The 23,838-nt window shown below is 46.5% G+C and overlaps 1 protein-coding gene across 1 annotated transcript in view; it reads left to right on the plus strand.

Annotated features, from left to right (window-relative positions):
- ANO2 (anoctamin 2) overlaps positions 1–23,838 on the plus strand; it is a 341,658-nt gene that overhangs the window by 296,790 nt on the left and 21,030 nt on the right. Inside the window, exon 20 of the mRNA XM_024992694.2 lies at positions 769–914. Within this exon, the coding sequence (XP_024848462.1) occupies positions 769–914 (146 nt within the window). The remainder of the gene's footprint in view (positions 1–768; positions 915–23,838) is intronic.

Consider the following 23,838-nt stretch of genomic DNA (forward strand, 5'->3'; position numbering starts at 1 on the left):
AACAACCCTCTAGGTGAGGACCCACTTTATGACCCCATTGAGCTTTAATGACTTCCTAAAAGCCCTGTCTTGATATACAGTCACACTGGGACTTACAGCTTCACACATATGAATTGGGGGATGGGGAATGGGTGCAGCTTACCCCGTGGTCATGGTTAGACAATGTTTAGCTTGGCTTTAATGGACATAATTGAAAGCAGGAGGAGAAGGGGATGACAGAGGATGAGATGGTTGGATGGCATCACTGACTCGATGGACATGAGTTTGAGCAAGCTCCAGGAGTTGGTGATGGACAGGGAAGCCTGGAGTGCTGCCATCCATGGGGTCACAAAACATCAGATGTGACTAAGTGAACTGACAGAATGGACATATGCTATTTATATTATTAAGACCTGAAAATGTTTGAGCTGGTAAGAGAGCATCATTTCTAGTATTCTCTAAACACTCCCTGTTCCCCATGAAGAGAGTGGGTAGTCCACCCATTAGACAATAGGACTGTCTAAGCATCTGACAGGTAGGGCCACTTCTCTGTTGCTTATCCAACAGCAGAAAGAATTCCTTTTTGGATTTGAAGAAACGTGATCCTTTGTGGGGGATCCTTTTATTATCCTAACAGAGGACCACCTCAGATTGTCTCCTTGTTATTCCTCTCTCTTGTCCTTAGATCAGAGTGGCTTCTATATCAAGACAGTCATTTTTCTCTTTTCTGTCTGCAGAATGCACCCTCTCCTCTAGAGGCTTCTGGTGACTGGTCCCTTTCTTTTCCAGGAAGCTAAAGAAGCTATTTCGGAAGCTGAAAGATGAGACAGAGCCTGAAGAAGCTGACTCTGCCCATTCAAAGCATCCAGAGCAGTGGGACCTAGACTACAGCTTGGAACCGTACACTGGACTGACGCCAGAGTATATGGAAATGAGTAAGATCCTATGGACTTTCCTTCTGCTGGAGGTGGGTTCAGATAAGGGGTCTAGGGTGGAGGGGAGGATTAGGAAAATCCCTGGGGCAGTGTCTACTCCTTCGAAGGCTTCATGGCTACCTGATGTCGCCTTCAGGGCCACGTGGAAGCTAAGGAGGAAGAGGCATAAGGAGCCTTGAGTTGAAGCACCTCATCACCCATTTGATACTCACATGGAGCCCTCTTCTCTTTGCATCTCCTCTCCTCATCTATCAAATGAGAAGCTTTGTCTCTAGGTTTCTTTCCATGGTTTCCATCATGAGAGGCAATTGAGAAGTCTGAAATTTAAGAATGGACTTTCCATTAAGGAAGAATAAAGTAGTCCCCTGACATTTGGGACAAGGAATATCCATCTTGACAAGGAGAATAGAGGAGAGTCCCTCCCTCTGATCAGGCAGGGCTCGAAACATGTGAGATTTTCTCTAAAAGTGGTGAGGATGTTTTGGGTAGGCAGTCAGAGGAGTATTTCTAATTAGAATCTTTGATTGCCCTTGGATGAGCCTTGAGAGCGGGAGTGTGTGTAGCACAGGCTGGTAGACACGGTCATCTCAGATGTGGTTGGGGAGCCATGCGTTCTCCATCTTGAGCAGTGTCCCAGCTTGGACCAGCTGCCTTCAGATGCTTGGCCACTTGTGAATAATCCTGATCTCTCACTGGGGTGGATATTTGAGAAGCCTGTTTCCAAGACTTGGAACGAATGAATTAAAAACAGAGGACCAAGAGGGCAGATGTACCATCTAAATATTGACTCAATCTAGAGTGTGTGGAGAAGCTTCAACGAGATCCCACGACAGAATCACTCAGTACTTTCTATCAATAGACCCTCATTGTGTTTGCATAATGGTTCCAGCCTCCTTTGGTTAATCCCTTCTCACAGGGGGCCACTCATGCCTCTGTGTATCAGGTACCTCACTTGTTATTTCTAATTGATATTTATCCTGTCTCTTCATAGTGTGTATGTGTGTGTGTTTGTGTGTGTGTGTGCATGCGCACATGCGTGTGTGTTAAGGGTACAGCAGTGGACAAGGTCTAGATCATATGGCTAACAACATTCTGTTCTAGCCCTGGGGTGTCTAAAAAGATATGTTAGCTGCTCAGTCGTGTCCAATTCTTTGTGACCCCATGGACTGCAGCCCACCAGGCTCCTCTGTTCATGGGATTCTTCAGGCTAGAATACTGGAGTGGGTTGCCATTTCCTTCTCCTGGGGATCTTCCCCACCCAGGGATTGAACGTGGGTCTCCTGTATTGCATTCTTTACCATCTGAGCCACCAGGGAAGCCCAGGGTCTCTTAAAATTCCAGGCAAATCCTGAGCTTTGTCATCTAAATAAACTTGCCAAAGAAGATCTAAATAAACTTGCCAAAGAAGAAACAGTCATTAGGCCTGCCTCAGGAGCAATAGACACAGAAAACATCAAGACCCAGTTTGTGTAAACACGTGGCCCCCTGCTGCTTTTCACGTCTCACCAAGTTCTACCTCTCATCCCTCTCCAACATTGAATCAGGCATTAACACAGACACAACCATTTGGATTTCAGATGTCCTTCTGTGTCTGCCATCCTATCAGGAAGAAATTGTTGCCAGATTGGGGGAGAGGCTTGTTCCTTACTCCAGAACCTCTGTAGCTCTGTCTTTCAAACTCCACTTTCCAACTCAAGTCCCTCCCCTACCACCCAATTATTTGTGTAGGTGTTTACATAACTGTCTGCTTATCTCTCCAGAGCTGACTATTTCAAAGCTCCCTCTCTTGAGTGATTAAGAGCAGAGAGCCTTGAGCCATGCTCCCTGGGTTCAAATCCTGGCTCTGTCACCAGTTAGCTGGACAGCTATGGGCAAATGGCTAACCCTAACCTTGAGCCTGACCCCAACCCTGACCCTCACTCTAATTCTGACCCTGACCCCAATTTCACCGGATAGTTGTCGTGAAACACTTATAAGGCACACAAGGGGAGGAACTGTGGTGCTGGAGAAGACTCCTAAAGGTCCCTTGGACAGCAAAAAGATCAAACCAGTCAATCCTAAAGGAAATCAACCCTGAATACTCATTGGAAAGACTAATGCTGAAGCTGAAGCTCTAATACTTTGGCCATCTGATGTGAAGAGCTGACTCACTGGAAAAGACCCTGATACTAGAAAAGATTGAAGGCAAAAGGAGAAGGGGGCAAGAGGGGATGAGATGGTTGGATGGCATTGTCGACTCTATGGACCTGAGTTTGAGCAAACTCCAGGAGATGATGAAGGACAGGGAAGCCTGACATGCTGCAGTCCATGGGGTTGCAGAAAATCAGACATGACTGAGTGACTGAACAACAGCAGAGTGAGAGACAAGTCTGGAGACCAGGACAGTCTCTCCAACAATCCAGGTTGATACTGATTCAGCCTTGAGTGGGGGAGGAAGCCTGGACCACACAGGGGCTTTCTATGCTGAGTTCCACAGAAACTCACAGAACTCTTGAGGCCATTTTTCTAAGCTATTAGCTGTTTTAGAGACATGATTATTTTATTATAAGTGAAAGGACAGTGTTTCTGACTTAGACGTCCTTCATTCCTAGTATCTCTGGGTTATCCTCTTCACCCTTTACGTGACTGTTTGCCCCCAGTATGATCACAGATGAGGTACAGGATAAACTTTACCCATTGATGACTTCATCTAGCCATGTAGGCTACATGTGGTTGGAGGATGTTCTGGGGCTCAGTCCTAAGCGTGCTGTGGCTGGTTACATGGCTTAATGCTTTCAAGTCAGCCAAGCCCTATTTCCTCATTTGAGAAGTAGCTTTGATGAAAATATCACCTACTTTGTAGGATGCTTCTGAAAACTAGGAGATGAATCTGGAGTAGTTAAAAATCAGTACTTGCTAAACTCCCCTGGTGGCCCAGTGGCTAAGACTTTGCACTGCCAATGCATGGGGTGTGGGTTCGACTCCTAGTTGGGGAATTAAGATCCCTGCATGCCATGTGGCATGGCCAAGCAAATATAAAACGAAACAGTCCACCATCTTGCTATGCTTTCAATGAATATCAGCCACCATTGTTAGTCAAGAGTCCAGTTTCTTTCTCTTGAATCTAGAAATTGACTAAAAACCATCTGGAGGCCCTGAATGCAGTGAGCCCTGGAGGTTTTCCCCATCCCATCAGCGCAGGATCAGGTGTTGATTTAAAGACTGAGGGTACAAGATTCCAAGGCAAATCTAAGAATCACACTGGAAACCTGAGATATAAGCATTCTAAGATACTTGTCCTTCCAAAGAACATGGAGGCCTTAGGGCTTTGCTTGTCAAGTCTGGCATCTCACATGGGCTCATTTTTGGCGTTTGTTGATCTCAAACACACAAACTTTTGTTCCTCTAGTCATCCAAAAAATAATCGCTATTGTCTTCCTGACTTAGGAATTCAGTTATCCCCCGGTGCAGCCTCCTCTAGTTTCTTAAGTGCAGCCCAGGCTTTGAGGCCCTCAGGCTATTCATGTGGGTGATGAGCCGCATTTCTTCTTGTCATTGACATTGCCATTACCAGAGATCTCATTTTTCTTATTTGCGAGCTTATGATGCTGTCAAATCAAAAAGGAGGTGCACGAGTGACTGCATATTTTGGAGGAAGTGCCAGATCCTTATTTTGAAAGACCAAGAGCTGTCAGTCTCCCTTGCTCTCTAGATACGGACACAGAGTCATGTAAGAATTACCCAGCTGATTGAAACAAACTGGACACCTTCCCTCCCTCCACCACCAAGAGACTCGGGCATCCACGCCTTGAAGCTGCATCCAAGTTATCTCATGAAATGGCAGATGGGAACTTCAGGGTGCAGGAGGCACGTGGATTGGTGTAGGCCATGACTTCTCCATGACTCCTTTCTGACTTTGCCTCATCTCTAGCTGGCAAGAGGGCTGCTTAGGATGATCCAGAACTTTTTTTTTTTTTAATCCATGGCTCCGTATCTCACTGACTTTGCCTGTTGACTGAAAAATAAAATTGCACCACCCAGGTGGTGCTAGTGGTAAAGAACCCACCTGCCAATGCAGGAGACATAAGAGATACGAGTTCAATCCCTGGGTTGGAAAGATTCCCTGGAGGAGGGCACGGCAACCCACTCCAGTATTCTTGCCTGGAGAATCCCATGGACAGAGGAGCCTGGCGGGCTACGGTCCATGGGGTTGCAAAGAGTTGGACACGACTTAAGTGACTGTGCAAGCACATGCAAAAGTTGAGAATTATGTTTTATTTGGCAGACATGCTAAGGACTTAAGCCTAGGAGACAGCCTCTCAGATAGATGAGAAAGACTATTCCAAAGAGGTAAGGGAGGAGCCAGAATACATGTTTTCGTAAAAAAACAAAAAGGTAGTTATAACATCAAAAGATTACTGTTAATTAAAGAACAACCAGACATCTCAGATTAATGAATTTAGCACTTTTCTATGTCTGGGAAAGAAATCTATGACAAACCTAGGCAGTATATTAAAAAGTAGAGACATCACTTTGCCAACAAAGGTCTGTATAGTCCATGCTATGGTTTTTCCGGTAGTCATGTATGGGTGTGAGAGTTGGACCATAAAGAAGGCTGAGTGCCGAAGAATTGATGTGCTGGGAAAGACTGGGGAAGACTCTTGAGAGTCCCTTGGACTGCAAGGATATCAAGCCAGTCAATCCTAAAGGAAATCAACCCTGAATATTCATTGGAAGGACTGATGCTGAAGCTAAAACTCCAATACTTTGGCTACCTGATTTGAAGAGCCAATTCATTGGAAAAGACTCTGATGCTGGAAAAGACTGAAGGCAGAAAGTGAAGAGGGCAACAGAGGAGATGGTCAGGTAGCATCACCAACACAATGGACATGAATTTGAGCCAACTCTGGGAGATAGTGGAAGACAAAGGAGCCTGGCATGCTGCGGTCCATGAGGTGGCAAAGAGTTGGACCCAACTTAGTGACTGAACAATAAAAACAAAATGTCTGGGAAGATGCAAGAGTCTGGGGTCATTGAAATCATCTCTTTGATAACACTTTAGCTACCATCCTGAATCCTTCAGGCTGCATAGTCAGGGTGGCTGCAGTGGCAGATGGCTTGATGGCCCTAACATCTTTTGTTGGCTGACTGGCAGGTGAATTTCTTGGTTCACAGTCTCTACTAAGAATTTTGGATTGCCTTGTAAGTCCTCAACCTTTCCTCTTTGAACAATAGCAGGTACATGCTAAGTGCTTTATTTTCTACTAATTCTTCCCCTTTCCCTTCTCAGCTTTTAAAAAAGTTATTGATTTTAATTGGAAGATAATTACTTTACAATATTGTGATGGTTTTTGCCATACATCAACATGAATCAGCCATAGGCTTACATGTCTCCCCCTTCTCAGCTTTTAAAATAGCTTTTTAAAAACACAGTGTATGGAGAGAATGGCATAGAAACATATACCCTACCATGTGTAACATAAATAGTCAGTGGCAATTTGCTGTGTGATTCAGGGAACTCAAACTGGGGCTCTGTAACAACTTAGAGGGATGGGAAAGGGTGGGAGGTGGGAGGGAGGTTCAGGAGGGAGGGGACATAGGTAAACCTATGGCTGATTCATGCTGATGTTTGGCAGAAATCAACATAATATTGTAGAGCAATCATCCTTCAATTAAAAATAAATTAATTCTAAAATAAAAATGAAAAAAAAAGTGATCCAGAGTGTATTATCTTTTCTACCTAGAATCCTTCAAAATTAGTGACTAACTCCCTTTCAGATAAAGTTCAGATGCCCTGGTGCAGCATCCAAGGGTATCCACATGTGTTCATCTGGTGGGTCTAAAGCAGCACGTGCTAGCCTCTCTGCCACAGCAGGTACTTGCTGAGCTGTTCAGGCTCAAATGCATCTCCTAGAGGCATTGCTCAGCTCTCCCATCCTCATTTCCTCCCTTCTCCTATGCCTGCTTTGGCATAGGAGGAAATGGGAGCACTCTAAGGGATGGACAGTGAGTCCTTGTCCTCTCTTGTGGCAACCTCAGCCCAGTTCCTGGAACACAGGAAGGATTCTATAAACTCCTTCTGGAATGAATGACCCTCTGACTCTTTCCTTCCACAGCAGAGAGACAGAGGCCTCCCTGCTCTTTATCCTGTGGTATTTAGACTGGCCTCCCTTTTCACAGTGGGGATACACACAGATACACACACACACACACACACACACACACACACACACGGGCTTCCCTGGTGACTTAGTGGTAAAGAATTCACCCGCCGATGCAGGAGTCACAGGAGACACAGGTTTGATTCCTGGATTGGGAAGATCCCCTGGCGGAGGGCATGGCAACCCACTCCAGTATTCCTGCCTGGAAAATTCTGAGGGGAGAAGAGCCTGACCGGCTACAGTGCATGGGGGTGTAAAAAGTCAGATAGGACTGAAGCGACTTAGCATGCACGCACTTGAGGCCAGGAAGAGACTGTATCCAGGGGAATCACTTCTGAGCCCTTCTGCTGGGAGACTTGGTCCTGAGACTGTTCTGGGTTCTCTCACCACTCTCCAGGCATCTCTGTGCAGTCGTACCTGCTCTGTCTCTGCACCTCCCCTCTGGTGGAGCTGGTCATTGTCTGTAGCATCTCTGGAGGCTGCTCCCTCCATTCAATTCGGCCTCCTGGCCCCCAAACATGGTGCTTCCCCAGCTACACCCTCAGCACCGTCTCTCAAAAAGGCCAGCATCTCCCTGCCGCCCTCTGGATTCTTTCTAAGGTCGGGTCGGTCTTATCATCCATTGTTCAAACACCTCCAGGTCTCCCACATCCTGAGCAAGGCCTCAAGGAGACATCTTTTCACTGTATTTACCCTTAGATTCTTGTCCACACTCTTGGCGTGACCACGATGAACACTGACGTCTCCCCACCCTCAGCCCACACATCACTCTTTTTATGCCTGACTGTATGTGCTGTCCTTGCCCTGGAATTCCCTGTGCCTTCTTGCTGCCATGGCCAGCCAACACAAGTTCCATGTCACCTCCTCCTAGAAAGGTCCCTGCCCTCCCACCCGCCCCCCACCACCCAACACAGTATTTTAACTCCCCTTCCCCACAGTTTCAGACAAGCTGCCTCCTAAGACAGCTGTGGCTGTTGATAATTAATTTCAGGGCCTTGCATGGACTCTGAGAACCTACTGGATAAATCTGCAGAGGGGTGCTGAATACATTGAGGGTATCATCTATCTCGCTTTGCCTGATCCAGGCTGTAACAATCTCACTTCTAGTAGTGCTGGCATCAACTCTCATTTATAATCAGGCTGGTAATCCAGCGAGTGGGTTATCAAGAGTGGTGGTTATCCTTCTTTCTCTTTCTTTGCCTCCTCCTCCTATAGTTCCCCCTCCCCTTCCCCTTCATGGCTGCCTTCTCCTCTCCCCCATGGGCTCCTTTCCAGGGAGCAAGTCAGGAAAGAGGAGAAGGCATAATGCGAGCCCATCTACGCTGCTCACAGGTAGCAGCACTGCGAAAGAGCTTGGTGGGAGAGAAGATGCAAGTCTACACGTCATAACCTTGTTGGAGGCACTGGTTTCTGCCTTGGGCTTCCCTGGTGGCTCAGGTGGTAAAGAATCTGGCTTCAATGCGGGAGACAGGGACTTAGTCCCTGGGTCAGGAAGATCCCCTGGAGAAGGGAATGGCAACTTGCTCCAGTATTCTTGCCTGGAGAATTCCATGGATGGAGAAACCTGGCGGGCTACAGTCCATGGGGTTGCTAAGAGTCAGGCACGACTGAGCGACTAACAGCGACTCTATGACAGGACTCACACCATGATGTCCGCTTTCTCTGCACTCTGTCCCAAAGCCCTTTGCTCTTCAGATGGTCACTGTAGGGTAAGGGAGCAGCAGCTCTCCTTCCCACCTTCCCAGGGGTTTTGAGGGAAAATCTGGCTGCCTGCTTTCAGCAGGGTGACCTTGGACATGTCACAGCATCTTTCTGGGCCTTGTTTTCTCCTCGACATCAGAGGGATTAGACCAGATGAGTTTTCCCTTGCAGAGGTGCAACCCACTGGCCTGTGGTCCTAATCAGTTGTGTAATTTGTCATCAATAGCACCCTACTGGAGAAGGCAGTGGCACCCCACTCCAGTACTCTTGCCTGGAAAATTCCATGGGCGGAGGAGCCTGGTAGGCTGCAGTCCATGGGGTCGCTAAGAGTCGGACACGACTGAATGACTTCACTTTTCACTTTTCACTTTCATGCATTGGAGAAGGCAATGGCAACCCACTCCAGTGTTCTTGCCTGGAGAATCCCAGAGACGCGGGAGCCTGGTGGCTGCCATCTATGGGGTTGCACAGAGTCGGACATGACTGAAGTGACTTAGCAGCAGCAGCAGCACCCTACTATTAATATGTTTTTTTAAAACATAAGGTAAACAGGACCAGTGTCACCCTCGGCTTCTCATGCTTCTAGATTAGGTCTGAGTGAGAGAGGAGGGAGGTTTCTGCACAAAACCTCATTACCCCAGTGGAGCTGGGTGATGTGCAGAATAGTCTTTCATTGAATGTCATGATAAGTTAATTAAGACTTTCAAGCCAGGTCACTGCCAGGGTATCTTACCTGCGTGAGGTCACTCCATGGTCCTTTATCTGTACCAGGTAACCCTACCAGGGTCCCTTACTTGGGCCAGGTCACCTCCAGGGTCCCTTACCTGGACTAGATCATCCCCAGGGTCCCTTCCCTGGTCCAGGTCACCCCAGGGCCCCTTATCTGGACCAGTCATCCCAAGGTCCCTTCTAGTGCTGACATCCTAGTCCATCCAGACCAGTTGGACACTACATCTCAAAACCAAGAGGCCCAGAGAGTGCTCCAGGTGGCTTCAGGTCACCTTGAAGACCCATTAGTGACACTGAGGCTAGAGCCTGTCTCCAGACCATCCCACAGGAGAGTCCCATTAGGACCCGTGGCATCTGGTGCAGTGGGGGCGGCGGGCAGAGTGAGTTTCCCCTTTCCTTCCTGATGGGCTAGACCTCCCCAATCCCAGAAAGACCCTTGACTTGGGCTTTGAACAGAAACGAGAGCCGTGAAACCAAAGCTGCCCGCTGCTTCTGGCGCAGCCCGACACGGTGATCCCTGGCCCCGCTCTCAGCTGTCAGCTTCCTCCCCCAGTGATCCCTGGGACCACCCATGCCGACAGGAAGCGCGCTGAGCCCACTCGGGGCCTGCCGGTTGTAATGGCGAGGCAGGTCATCATCCAGGGAGGTTGCTGCCAGAGATGTATTATATTTGTATTTTTTTCTAAATGGAGCTGGAACTGTGGCCCAGCAGGCCTGGGGGAGGGGCCTCGAGGTGAAGGGGAAGCCGGGAGTCTGGGGGCGGCGGCACGGGATTGGTGGTGGGGATGGGCTGGCTCCAGACAAAGAGAAACCCGAGAGTGGGGGATTAGGCTGCAGAAACCTGCGAGGGGAGCAGCGGGCTTTCCAGGGAATCTCCAATATCAAACCCTTTTCCTGAAGAGCTTACTAGAAAGGACTTCAAGGTAAATCCCCCCTCCCCGGCTCAGAGCTGAGGTTAGAATGCTGGGGCCAGGAGCAGCCGTGACATTAATCATCAGCGTCCCCAACCCGTCCCCAACCCCAGGCGTGGGCTTCGAAGCTCCTTGGCCGCACACCCCTCCCAGCCCAGTTGTGGGGCTTTCCTCAGGGCCCTGACGAGAGAGGAAATCCTTTCTTTGCTTTCAAAGCGGCGAGCGAAAGTCTCTGGACACTTGCAGCCTTCGACTTCGACAGCATGGACATTTAGCATAAAAACATAGACTGGAATTTAATCCTCTAAGGGGAGTTTGGGGACACGTTCCAAAAGAACCTCTTGATAAAGTCTTACCACCGTTTTATCAAACAAATTGTTGCTGTTGTTTCGCCGCTAAGTCATGTCTGATTCTTTCCGACCCTGTGGACTGTAGCCAGCCAGGCTCCTCTGTTCATGGGATTGTAAGTGACACAGCTGAAGGGTAATGGCTTAGCTTCATGTTATTCACTAAATTGTGATGTGAGCTTCTTGAGGGAGAGACTTGTGTCTTAGTCACCAGGACCTGGCATACAGTAGGTACTCAATAAATGTCTGAAGATGAAGGAAGAAGAATAAAGAATGAAAAACATGATCCTCTATTTCAATAGAACTTGAAGACAAGGTGACAGTTGGATTCTACAGACGTCACCGTTTTTCTTTTTTTTAAGTCTTTATTGAATTTGTTACAATATAGCTCCTGATGTTTATATCCTGACTTTTGGGCCTGTGAGGCATGTGGGATCTTAGCTGCACCCCCTGCATCGGAAGGCGGAGTCTTAACCACCGGACCACTAGGGAAGTTCCCAGACATCACCGTTTTTCAAAGCTGTCCAGACACCCTGGCTATATTGATTTAGCTGGAACAGTCTGCCTCTTCCCCTCCCCCCAGGGGCCAAGCTTACTTATTTTGAGGTGCTTTTAATTAGGAGATGCGTACATGCATTCTTAGTCGCTCAGTCGTATCTGCTCTTTGCCACCCTTTGGACTGTAGGCTCCCAGACTCCTCTGTCCGTGAGATTTTTCAAGTAGGAATACTGGACTGGATTGCCGTTTCCTCCTCCAGGGGATCTTCCTGACCCAGGAATCGAACTTAGGTCTCTTTCATCTCCTGCACTGTGGGCAGATTCTTTACCTGCTGAGCCACCAAGGAAGCCTATTCTTTTTTTTTTATTTATTTTTTATTTTTAAACTTTACATAATTGTATTAGTTTTGCCAAATATCAAAATGAATCCGCCACAGGTATACATGTGTTCCCCATCCTGAACCCTCCTCCCTCCTCCCTCCCCATACCATCCCTCTGGGTTGTCCCAGTGCACCAGCCCCAAGCATCCAGTATCGTGCATTGAACCTGGACTGGCATCTCATACATGATATTTTATATCATACATTTCATACATGATATTTTACATGTTTCAATGCCGTTCTCCCAAATCTTCCCACCCTCTCCCTCTCCCACAGAGTCCATAAGACTGTTCTATACATCAGTGTCTCTTTTGCTGTCTCGTACACAGGGTTATTGTTACCATCTTTCTAAATTCCATATATATGCGTTAGTATACTGTATTGGTGTTTTTCCTTCTGGCTTACTTCACTCTGTATAATAGGCTCCAGTTTCATCCACCTCATTAGGACTGATTCAAATGTTTTCTTTTTAATGGCTGAGTAATACTCCATTGTGTATATGTACCATAGCTTTCTTATCCATTCATCTGCTGATGGACATCTAGGTTGCTTCCATGTCCTGGCTATTATAAACAGTGCTGCGATGAACATTGGGGTACACATGTCTCTTTCCCTTCTGGTTTCCTCAGTGTGTATGCCCAGCAGTGGGATTGCTGGATCATAAGGCAGTTCTATTTCCAGTTTTTTAAGGAATCTCCACACTGTTCTCCATAGTGGCTGTACTAGTTTGCATTCCCACCAACAGTGTAAGAGGGTTCCCTTTTCTCCACACCCTCTCCAGCATTTATTATTTGTAGACTTTTGGATCGCAGCCATTCTGACTGGTGTGAAATGGTACCTCATAGTGGTTTTGATTTGCATTTCTCTGATAATGAGTGATGTTGAGCATCTTTTCATGTGTTGGTTAGCCCTCTGTATGTCTTCTTTGGAGAAATGTCTATTTAGTTCTTTGGCCCATTTTTTGATTGGGTCATTTATTTTTCTGGAGTTGAGCTGTAGGAGTTGCTTGTATATTTTTGAGATTAGTTGTTTGTCAGTTGCTTCATTTGCTGTTATTTTCTCCCATTCTGAAGGCTGTCTTTTCACCTTGCTAATAGTTTCCTTTGATGTGCAGAAGCTTTTAAGGTTAATTAGGTCCCATTTGTTTATTTTTGCTTTTATTTCCAATATTCTGGGAGGTGGGTCATAGAGGATCCTGCTGTGATGTATGTCAGAGAGTGTTTTGCCTATGTTCTCCTCTAGGAGTTTTATAGTTTCTGGTCTTACATTGAGATCTTTAATCCATTTTGAGTTTATTTTTGTGTATGGTGTTAGAAAGTGTTCTAGTTTCATTCTTTTACAAGTGGTTGACCAGATTTCCCAGCACCACTTGTTAAAGAGATTGTCTTTAATCCATTGTATATTCTTGCCTCCTTTGTCAAAGATAAGGTGACAATGGGTGCGTGGATTTATCTCTGGGCTTTCTATTTTGTTCCATTGATCAATATTTCTGTCTTTGTGCCAGTACCATACTGTCTTGATAACTGTGGCTTTGTAGTAGAGCCTGAAGTCAGGTAGGTTGATTCCTCCAGTTCCATTCTTCTTTCTCAAGATCACTTTGGCTATTTGAGGTTTTTTGTATTTCCATACAAATTGTGAAATTACTTGTTCTAGCTCTGTGAAGAATACTGTTGGTAGCTTGATAGGGATTGCATTGAAGCTATAAATTGCTTTGGGTAGTATACTCATTTTCACTATGTTGATTCTTCCAATCCTGGAAGCCTATTCTTATCATTGTGCATGCTAAGTCACTTCAGGCATGTCTGACTCTTTGTGCCCCCATAGTCTGAAGCGTACTAGGCTCATCCATCCCTGGGATTTTCCAGGCAAGAATACTGGAGGAGGTTGCCATTTCATCCTACAGAGGATCTTCCTTACCCAGGGATCAAATCTGAGTCTTCTACATAGCAGGCAGATTCTTTACCTGCTGAGCTACCAGTGAGTGATCGTTGCTCAGTCATGCCTGACTCTTTGCAACCCTATGCCAGGCTCCTCTGTCTATGGAATTCTCCAGGCAAGATTACTGGAATGGGTTGCCATTTCCTTCTGCCAGGGAGCTACCAGGGAAGTCTTTAATTAGGGGAATTCTATCCCCTTAAGGGCAGGTCTTATCCAGCAATACAAGTGGATGAACTTGTAAAATTATCTGGATAGGCCAGGCAAAATACCCCATGTAATAGTCAACTCCTGATATGATTATGCTTCATAACAAATATCCCAGAGTCTCAGTGACTTGCAAATGAGCCAGAGAATAAAGAACAATGGGAAGAGCTGGCTCCAAGCATCACAGAGTAGTCCACTGTGGAAATGATCAAGTAAACGTGGCCACTTACAAAGCATGGAAGGGAATGAGGCTTCAGAGAGAGCAATGACTTAGGTGGCATCCAAGATTCTTTCCAACAGTCATATTGTTTGGTCATGGACAGTAGGGACCACACTGGGTAATTTCTACATTTCCAAGAAAGACTGATGTAGAAAACAAGTCCCAAGGCAGCCTTAGCTGTAAGTGATGAGAATTTCCAGAATATCTGTCCAACATCAGTGCTGAAGCCTGCATGTTTTGTCACACAGCCCCAAGTGTGTGCACTGCAAAGCAGTGGCTCCGAGAACCAGGAAATTCCTTTCCTGGAGCCATCCTGTTTATACAAACTGAGTCATCCCACTGGATAATCAGGTACCTACCATCTTCTTCAAATGCCATTTAAATACAGTTCGGGCAGCATCCAGGGTCTCATTGTGGTATTTCTGGGAAGGAGGGTGAATCACAGGTCATGTCTCTCCTTTTCTTTTGAAGCCCACGTTGCTTGTCATTGTCTGTGCTCGGAGCCCCTTTCCCCACAAAGACTTAGAGAAAAGGCAAGGGTGTATTTGGATACCATGCCTGGAAGGCTCCTGGTATAGAGGAGATGCCCAGTTATGCTTGAGAAATGAATGATGGAGGGACAGAGTGAATGGAGGCAATATTTTAGGTTAAGATACTGAGAACTCGCTTGTGTTCCCATTTCTCTTCTTGCTGTCAGCCAAGCTAAGAGTGTACTCGCAGCCCAGTTGTGGGTCCTTAGAGGTTGTGTATTTGTGTCTCCCTCCTTTGTCTGTTCCTTATTTCCTTTTTCCCAAAACTCCGTACACCTACATACGTGTTCTTTTCATTGACTTTGTCCTCACGCTCTAAGAAGATGTAAGGACAAAGGGATAAAGCAAATAAAGGTCCTCGGGGATTTGTTGCTTGGGAATTTCTCTTAAGCTTGACTATTTTCATTGCTTTTCCACCTCACTGACTGCATCACCCCTGCCTGGATGGGTAGATGTGAAGATAGATGATGGGTAAATGGATGGGGGAGTGGAGGAAGGGAATGTGCCTGGGTAACTGGCCTTCACATACCACTTTGGAGGTGGAAAAAGTAAACAAGAGCGAGTCAGCCAAGCCTTTCATATGTTTACTCAATAAACATTGGCTGAAAATTCACCAAGTAGTTCTCTGAAAATCAGAAGTGAATTGACAGAGCTCGGAAACTCAATGCTCTCTAATTTTAGGAAGCTGATGTAAGATTTTTTAGGTGCCACGAATGCATGGCAGATGGAGCAGTGGCACAGAAAATGTCAAGTTCAGCTGCAGCGTGCCCCCCCCCCCCCACAGAAGACACGCATATGTGGTGAAGACACCTGGGAAGGGAACACATCTGTACAGACTGATGAGGATGCTGGTGTTCATAAAGGTTCATTCTCTGACAAAAAGATTAGAAATCAGATTGGAGAAGCTCCCCCAAAGGAAACCTAGATGCTTGAGGGTAACCGAGGTGGGGGTGCAGGGAGAGGAATGCTGAAACTTTAGGGTTGAATATTTACATTTCTGTGCAGCGAAAGGACCTGGAACTCCTTTGGCGTCAGAAACTATCTTTGTTTCCCAGCTTCATCAGTTTCTAGGTGTGTGGCCTTGGGAAAATTATTTCACCTGTCTGAGTCTGTTTTCTCACTTGTACAGTGGAGATAATAATACTTAATACCAGAGATTATTTTATGAACAGGAGAGCAAGCTGCCTGCACATGGTGGGTGTTTAGGAATTGTTGGTTGAAGCTCCATGACCTCTGAGGGTCTGGAATTTTTCTCATAGAAGATAGGAGAAATGGGAAGATTTTTCCAGAAGACCATAGTCTCCAGGCCTTTAAGCCCCCTGTGGCTGAGAACCAAAATTTCCTGCCTTTTTCTGTGGCCATCCGTGGAGTTCACATCTGAAGACTCCCACGACCCTAAGTTCTATTTCCAGGGTAGCCAAGAGGGATGCTTATGGACTGGTCTGTGTCTACCATCAACCTGAGATCGACTGGAATAGCCAGACTCTTAAGTTCATGAGGAGCAGAACTCTCAGAGAGGCATTGGTCCTATCACCTTTGTCCAGAGGAATTACTATTTCACAATTCACAAGGGATGAGGAACAGTGGGAACTGAGTCTCTCTTAACCACAAAGAAATGAAAAAAAGCACCCTTGCTGATCTGTCCTGGTGCTGTGTTGATTTGTAGGCCTTAAATTCTTAATACTTAAGCTATGACTTCAAGGCTGGTCTTTCCTGTTACAACTTCCAGGGTTTCTGAGTTGAGTCCAATCCATTATATATATATATATATATATATATAATGAGAGCTGGACCATAAAGAAGGCTGAGTGCCAAAGAACTGATGCTTTTGAATTGTGGTGAAGAAGACTCTTGAGAGTCCCTTGGACAGCAAAGAGATCAAACCAGTCAGTACTAAAGGAAATCAACCTTGAATATTCATCGGAAGGACAGTTGCTGAAACTGAAGCTCCAATACTTTGGTCACCTGATGTGAGGACCTGATTCACTGGTAAAGACTGATGTTGGGAAAGACTGAAGGCAAAAGTAGAAGGGGGCAGCAGAGGATGAGACTGTTGGATGGCATCACTGACTCAATGGACATGAGTTTGTGCAAACTCCAGGAGATTGTGAAGGACAGAGTAGCCTGGCATGCTGCAGTCCATGGGGTTGAAGAGTCAGACATGACTTAGCAACTGAACTTGCTTAGCAACAGCCTTATATAAACCCCAGGTGATCCTTTGGAGATTGAAAGGGAATTCCACCTATTGTCTTTATTTCCTCAGTAGTCTGTAAATTTGATGAATGGATTGGCAAAAGAGACCTCAATTACCAAACACACTAGGGGCTTCCCTGGTGGCTCAGATGGTAAAGAATCTGCCTGCAATGCAGGATACCCAGGTTTGACCCCCGAGTTTGGAAGGTCCCCTGGAGAAGGGAATGACAATCTACTCCAGTATTCTTGCTTGGAAAATCCCATGGACAGAAGAACCTGGTAGGCTACAGTCCATTGGGGTTGCATAGAATCAGACATGACTGAGCAAGGAACACTAACTAATCAACCAAACATGCAGAAAACCTTCAGAGGCCTCTTTGACTTGTTCTTCAAGTCAAACCCAATGGTTGTGAGTCTCTCCACGTTCCTGCTGGGGGCGGGGGCTGAGTTACTCCTCCCCTCGTACTGTGCTCTGTTAATGCTGCCATTAAAAGTCTGACTCCAAGACATAGCCAGGATTTGCTTACATGTCCGTCTTCCCCACTATATCCTGTGAACTCTTGGAAGGACAGAGTAGCCTGGCGTGCTGCAGTCCCTGGGGTTGCAAAGAATCAGACATTACACAGTAATCTGTTCATCTTTGCTTCCTTAGCAGTGAGCATGGTGCTCAGTATCTAGACTGTGCCCAGTAGATGCTTGTTTGATGAACGAGTGAATGAATGAATAAGTAATGGATGATGGACATTGAGAGCCTTCTTATGCTTCTACTGTCAAGACTTTTACTATTTTCCTAAGTGATAGAGGTCCATTCCAAGAAAGCTGCTCATGTGCCTTCTGCTAACTCTTCCTGCTTGTGTGGTCCATCAACACTTACAAATCTTTTTCACACCAGACAGTGAGTGCCGAGCACAGTTGTCTTCCTTGTCCTTAGGAGAAGGGGATCACTGGACACTGTCTGGAAATGCAGGCTGATGAAAGAAACAGTGAGGACCTTCCCATGCTTTATTTTTACTTAAGTGTTTATATTCATGAGCTGTTTCTAGCTGAATCTTTTCAGTGACCACCTCCTGAGTGAGGAGACAGACTCATGCCAACATATTCCTGAGTCCTTCCCTTCCATTGCTTATTAGAGGCTCATGATGGGGAGAATTTTTTTTTTTTTTTCCAGCCTCACCATATGTGGGATCTTAGTTCCTCCACCAGGGTTGGAACCAGACACTGCATTGGAAGCACAGAGTCTTAACCATTGGACCTCCAGGGAAATCTCAACAGGGAAGATTCTTAAACCTCCAGCTTTTAATCCCTTTAAACTGACTATATTATACAATTACTAAATTATGGAAAGTATTTTAGAAAGCTAGTTACTTTCTTTAGAGTTAGACTCTCCTAACTGATGGCTTTTAAAACCGACTTTCTCCAAAGCCTTCTGTGTGCGTGACAGAGCTGAGGCTGTCCATGTGGACGTGTCAGAGGCATGTTAGAACCTCATGGCCTCCCCTCCCTCCCCATCACTAAGCACAATGATTTCCATTCACACATTTCAGTCGTCTGCCTCTTTTCGTGTTTGTTTAGTATTTACAGCTGGTGACATTAAGTTCATATTCACGAAACAAGATAACCTCTCAACATCTGCTACAGGAAGGACACCACACAAAATGGTGGGGCCTCGGAAGAGTCAAAAACGTCCATGATCTCAAAGGAGCTTGTGGTTCAGGGCGCAAGTCAGATAAACAAGGAGAGGAACGTGTGCAGGGCATTATGGGAGTGGGGAGGAGAGGTGCCCGGGCTCCCAGTTCTGCCTGGAGGAGGGATGGGGAGTAGAGTGGGGGAGACCCTTCACAGAGGAGGTTCAGTGGAACCTGAATAGAAACGGTAATCCATCTAACAGACAAGAAGAGGAGGAAAATGATAGATTGCCGTGACATGTACCAAGGCTCAGGAATATGGGAAATGTGGTGAACGTAGGGAAGTCGAATGGTTTTCAAAGGCTTGGAAAGCTGGCAGATTCGGTCTCCAAGTGCCATGGCTCAGTGTCAGCTCAGAGTGTGGGTGGGGAGCACGTGTGTCTGCAAAACTAACTCAGGGTCATATCTCAAAGGTCTTGAATGCCATACCAAAGATCTGGGCGGTATCGTGTGTGAGGATGTGTGTGCGTGTGTGACGGAAGTGTAGATATGTTCACTGAAGAATTTTGAGTAAATGAAAAACAACTTGTGTTCCATCAAGAGCTTTTCCACCTGTCCTGGCTGGTCCACTCTATCCCACTCAATACACTATTTCTTCCTTAAGCCGATCGTCCTGAAATGTCCTTCCTGGACAATGTCGAGTGTAATCCACTCCTTGTTATTTTAACCTAAGCCCAGGTAATCAAGGCCAAGATTTTAATTGCATCAGGCAGCACAGGGCTGTAGCTGCATATTTTCAAAGGAGACTGGTTGCTGGGGATTGAGAAGAGAAAACCAACGGGGTTTGTGCTTACGAGGCTGTCCAGCCTCTGTGCTTTCAGCTAGGTGTCTCTGGAGCACTTGCCAGCAGGCTTTGTAAAGATTTTGTTGAAAATCAACTTATGAATTCCTCCCTAATTGGCTTGGCCCAGGTCTAATCTGTTATTGGTGGAGCCAGCCTGGCTTCTATTATGCTGAGTGCTGAGGATTTCCGGCCCTGCTCCGAGCCTCGTGGAGGCTGGCTATTTTTAGAAGCCAGTCTTGGTGTTGGTGAAGGCTGGTATCACTGTGTCCTCTGAAGCGACCCCAGAAGGCTGCCCATCTGATACAGCGTGTAGACCTCTGGCAACAAAGAGCAAGTCTTGGAATTGCCATTTGTATGCCAGAGGGTTATGGTTTTATACTTTTTTTTTTCTTTCCCCAAGATGAAACAAAGCTTCCTCTTTGTTCCTGCCTCTCTAAGTGGATTCCTGGAAATGGGCTGTGTACCTGGTCCAAGCCGGTAACACCTGTGGCCATGGAACGTCTTCAGAGGGTGGTTTCTCTTGGCCCCAGGACACCCTGGAGAAGTATCAGAGGAGGGACAGGGTGGTGGCGTCACTGGCCTTTGCTGAGCTTACCCTCTTAAGGTTGTACGGTGTAAAACACACAGACATGCCTGGAAGAGGCAAGAGGAGAGACCCAGTGTGGGGCTGGGACCATTTCTGGGCAATATTAGCACTGAGTAGACCCAAGACCGAAGCCTGAGATACCTGGTGACGGAGAGTTGGAGAAAGGGAAGATGCAAAGATCAGGGCAGCCCCCTCAGAGGAGAGAGCTCAAGTCTACCTTGGGAGGAAGCCGAGGAAGTGGAGAGCCCTAACTTTCCCTAAGATCCTGGAAGGAAGGACATTGGATTTCTGAGTGCCGTTCGCATGAGTGTGGAGAGGACAGGCTGTATCAGTTTATAGTCTCTCAGACATAACCCACCCCGTCTCTCCCCCATCAGCCCCCACCCTAAGTCCTCCACGGGGCTTTGTAGAGTTTAAACAGTTCTGTTGGAGGAAGTCACTCATACAAACATCACCTCTATAGACCTGAGCTCATTAGAACCAAAGAGACCAACTTAGAGCCCCAGGAATAAGGACAGAGTCATCTATATACTTAAATACAAACATGTATTTTACAGGCTTTGGAAAACGAGTCTGACATCTGTTTTGCTTTCCTTGTTAATTCCACCCCGCTCCACTCTCTACTTGCCCTCACCCCACCCCAGACTCTAAAGTGAATTCCTCAGCAAAGCCTGAGTTAAGGGATGTGATAGACCCTGCATTTGCAGCTGGCTCCCAAAGCTTGCTTTGGAAGATTTCTCCTCCTGGAGAAGGAAATGGCAACTCACTCCAGTACTCTTGCCTGGAAAATCCCATGGAGGGAGGAGCCTGCCAGGCTACAATCCATGGGGTCACAAAGAGTCAGGCACAACTGAGCTACTTTACTTTCACTTTCAGCCAGCTAGCTAGCCAGGCAGTTGTTCATCTCAAGGACCTGACCTAGACAAATCTGTGCCTTCTGGTATGTCTTGTCACCAACTGGCAGCTGCTGGTCTCTTAGGGCCTTCGGGGAATCCCCTGGGCATCATGGACCATGGCTAGGATAGCACACCAGTTCAGGGAGAGCCACAGCTCTTGACCGTGGCTCAAGCAAACTGCCAGACCAAAACAGGTGTGCTGGTGAAGTTCTGTGCATTCTCTCTGTCTCGAAACTTCTGCTTTAGTTTTATTTCATTTTGTTAATTTAACTTTGGATCCTGGTTTTTCTCCTTTTTTTAAAATTAATTAATTTATTTTGGGCTGTGCCAGGTCTTCGTTTCTTTGTGGGCTTTTCTCTAGGTGCAGTGAATGAGGGCTAAATCTTCATTGAGGTGCTCAGGCTTCTCATTGCGGTAGCTTCTAGTTGCAGAATGCAGGCTCTGGGGCAGGTAGGCTCAGTAGCTGCGGCTCCTGGGCTCTGGAGCACAGGCTCAGTAATTGTGGCACATGGGCTTAGTTGCTCTGAGGCATGCGAGATCTTCCTGGATCAGGGATCGAACCCATATCCTGCGCTGGCAGGAGGATTCTTTACCGTTGAGTCACCAGGGAAGCCCCTGGTTTTTCTTTCTTTACGTGGCTGTCCTAGAATCTTGAAGGTTCTCCAAGAGAATGGGAATCACAGCACCACGGCAAATCAGACCTGAAGGGGATTTAAAGTGGTTTCTTCAATTTGAACATGAAGATGCAGAAGTCCAGTGAAACAGAATTGCCTAAGGACCTGAGGCTAGTGAAAAACACATCCAGGGCTGGAAGTGAGGCCTCTGCCTCTCATTCAGTGTTTATACCTTAAATATGTGTCTGTTTAAGGTACACATATGCAGGATACATTGCAGCCATCTGTACTCCAGTAAGAATGAAAATACACAGGACAGGTATCACTGAACAGTTATTAAGTGACATTGTTGTGAGCACTTTGTACATGCAATATTATTTACCCCTTTTTCAACCGACTGGGTGGTATTTTTACTATTCTCAATTTGTAATTGCTTAATAACTTGCCTTAATAATTAGGGAACTCTTGGTTGTCCAATGGCTAAGACTAGACTCCACATTCCCAATGCAGGATGCCCAGGTCCAACTCCTAGTTAGAGAACTAGATTCCAGAAGCTGCAACTAAGAGCTTGTATGCCTCAATTAAAGATCCTGCATGTTGCGATGAAGACCTGATGAAGCTGAATAAATTAATAAAATATTTTTTTAAGTAGGGAGGTCTTTTTTAATAATTTTATATATTTTTGTCTGTGCTGGGTCTTCATTGCTGTGTGGTTTTTCTCTGCTGCAGCGAGCAAGGGCTACTCTCTAGTTGCGGTATATGGGCTTCTCATTGGGGCTTCTTTGGTTGGGGAGCACAGGCTCTAGGCACACGGGCTTCAGTAGTTGCAGCTCTTGGGCTCTAGAGCACAGGCTCAGTAGTTGTTGTGCATGAGCTCAGTTGCTCCACGGCATGTGGGATCTTCCCAGACCAGGGTTTGAACCCATGTCTTCGGCATTGGCAGGCAGATTCTATACCACTGAGCCACCAGGGAAGCCCTAGGGAAGTCTTATTAGACTGACTTTCTTGAGACTCAGGTCTAACTTTGCATCAGCAAATCTATACTGAACCACTCCAAGGGATGGAGCCCTGCCTTCAGGAGATCAATCACAAGTAGATCAATCACAGCAGCGCACAGTGGCAGCTATAATGAAGTAACCACTTTGTTGGGGGGCGGGAGGCGGACTTCTCCAAGGAGATAGCATTTGACTGCTCTTGGGGATGCATAGACTTTTGCTAGCTGGAGAATGAGTGCTTGTGTGCCAGTGAAGGGAAATGCTAAGGGGTTCAGGGAGAAATCTGGAGGTGAGGAGCTCGGGGTCCTGGAATTCTGGCAGAAGCATCACGGCTGTGGGAGGTGCTGGGAGGCTGGCTAGAGAGGTAAGATAATCCAGTACCTATGTCCCGAGATAGGGAATCTGGATTCTATCCAGTAACAGAGAGGAGCCAACAGAAAGGTTTGTGGGTAGGTTAGGCAATGGTCTTGGATTCCTGGAGACTTGGGGCTGGATGGATGCGTTGTGTGTGCACTTGGTTGCTTAGTCGTGTCCAAGTCTTTGAGACTTGGTGGACTGTAGCCGCCAGGCTCCTCTGCCCATGGGGATTCTCCAGGCAAGAAGACTGTAGTGGGTTGCCATGCCCTCCTCAGTGGGATCTTCCCAACTCAGGGATCGAATCCAGGTCTCTCACATTGCAGGCGGATCCTTTACTGTGTGAGCCACCAGGGAAACCCAGGAATACTGGAGTGGGTAGCCTATTCCCTTCTCCAAGGGACCTTTCCAACCCAGGAATTGAACCGGGGTCTCCCGTGACAAGGAAAGCCGGTAGGAGGAGGTGGTTGCAATTGTCCAGGGAGAAGCAATGGGGGCCTGGACTCCTTACAGCCATTTGACTGGCACAGGCTGCCTCCACTCCTCTGCCCTCACTGATTCTGGAGGGGAGGGGAGGGAAGGGGAGATGCTGTCTTTAATGCATTCTGCCTGCAGGGACAGGATATCTGTCAAATCTAAGCTTCCGTGTCCATATGGAGACTCCCCATGGTCCCTACCCTGAGCAGGCTTGAGCTCTCTCCTTCCGGTCTCTACTGTGTCTAGTACATTTTTCTTTCTCTCTTGGTGCACATCGGGTTTCCTTGCACATCTTCGTACATTTCTGTCTTCTGCTTCACACCCAGCTCCTTGAAGGCAGTCCAGACCTTTGCCTCCTTAAATACTTGGCACCATGACTAACATTTAATGAGCTCTCGGTACACGTGTGATGAATGAATCTACTTTCTAAATAAGGCAGTGACTACAGATAGGGCAAGAAGTGGCCAACTCTGGGAGATTTTTTAAAAGTTTACTTTATTGAAGTCTAGTTGACATATAAGTTTGTTAATTTCGGCTGTACAGCACAGTGATTCAGTTTTATATATAAATAAAATATAATATATATATATTATTTTTCATATTTTCCCATCATAGCTTATGACAGTAAATTGAATATAGTTTCCTCTGCTACAGTAGGACATTGTTTTCAAGTTACATCAACGGTCAGCAAATGAATCCAACCCACTTTATTTACCGCTTTTGTAAATAAAGTTTTATTGGAA

This window comes from Bos taurus, chromosome 5 (genome assembly GCF_002263795.3).
Source record: "Bos taurus isolate L1 Dominette 01449 registration number 42190680 breed Hereford chromosome 5, ARS-UCD2.0, whole genome shotgun sequence".
Classification (NCBI taxonomy): Eukaryota; Metazoa; Chordata; class Mammalia; order Artiodactyla; family Bovidae; genus Bos; species Bos taurus.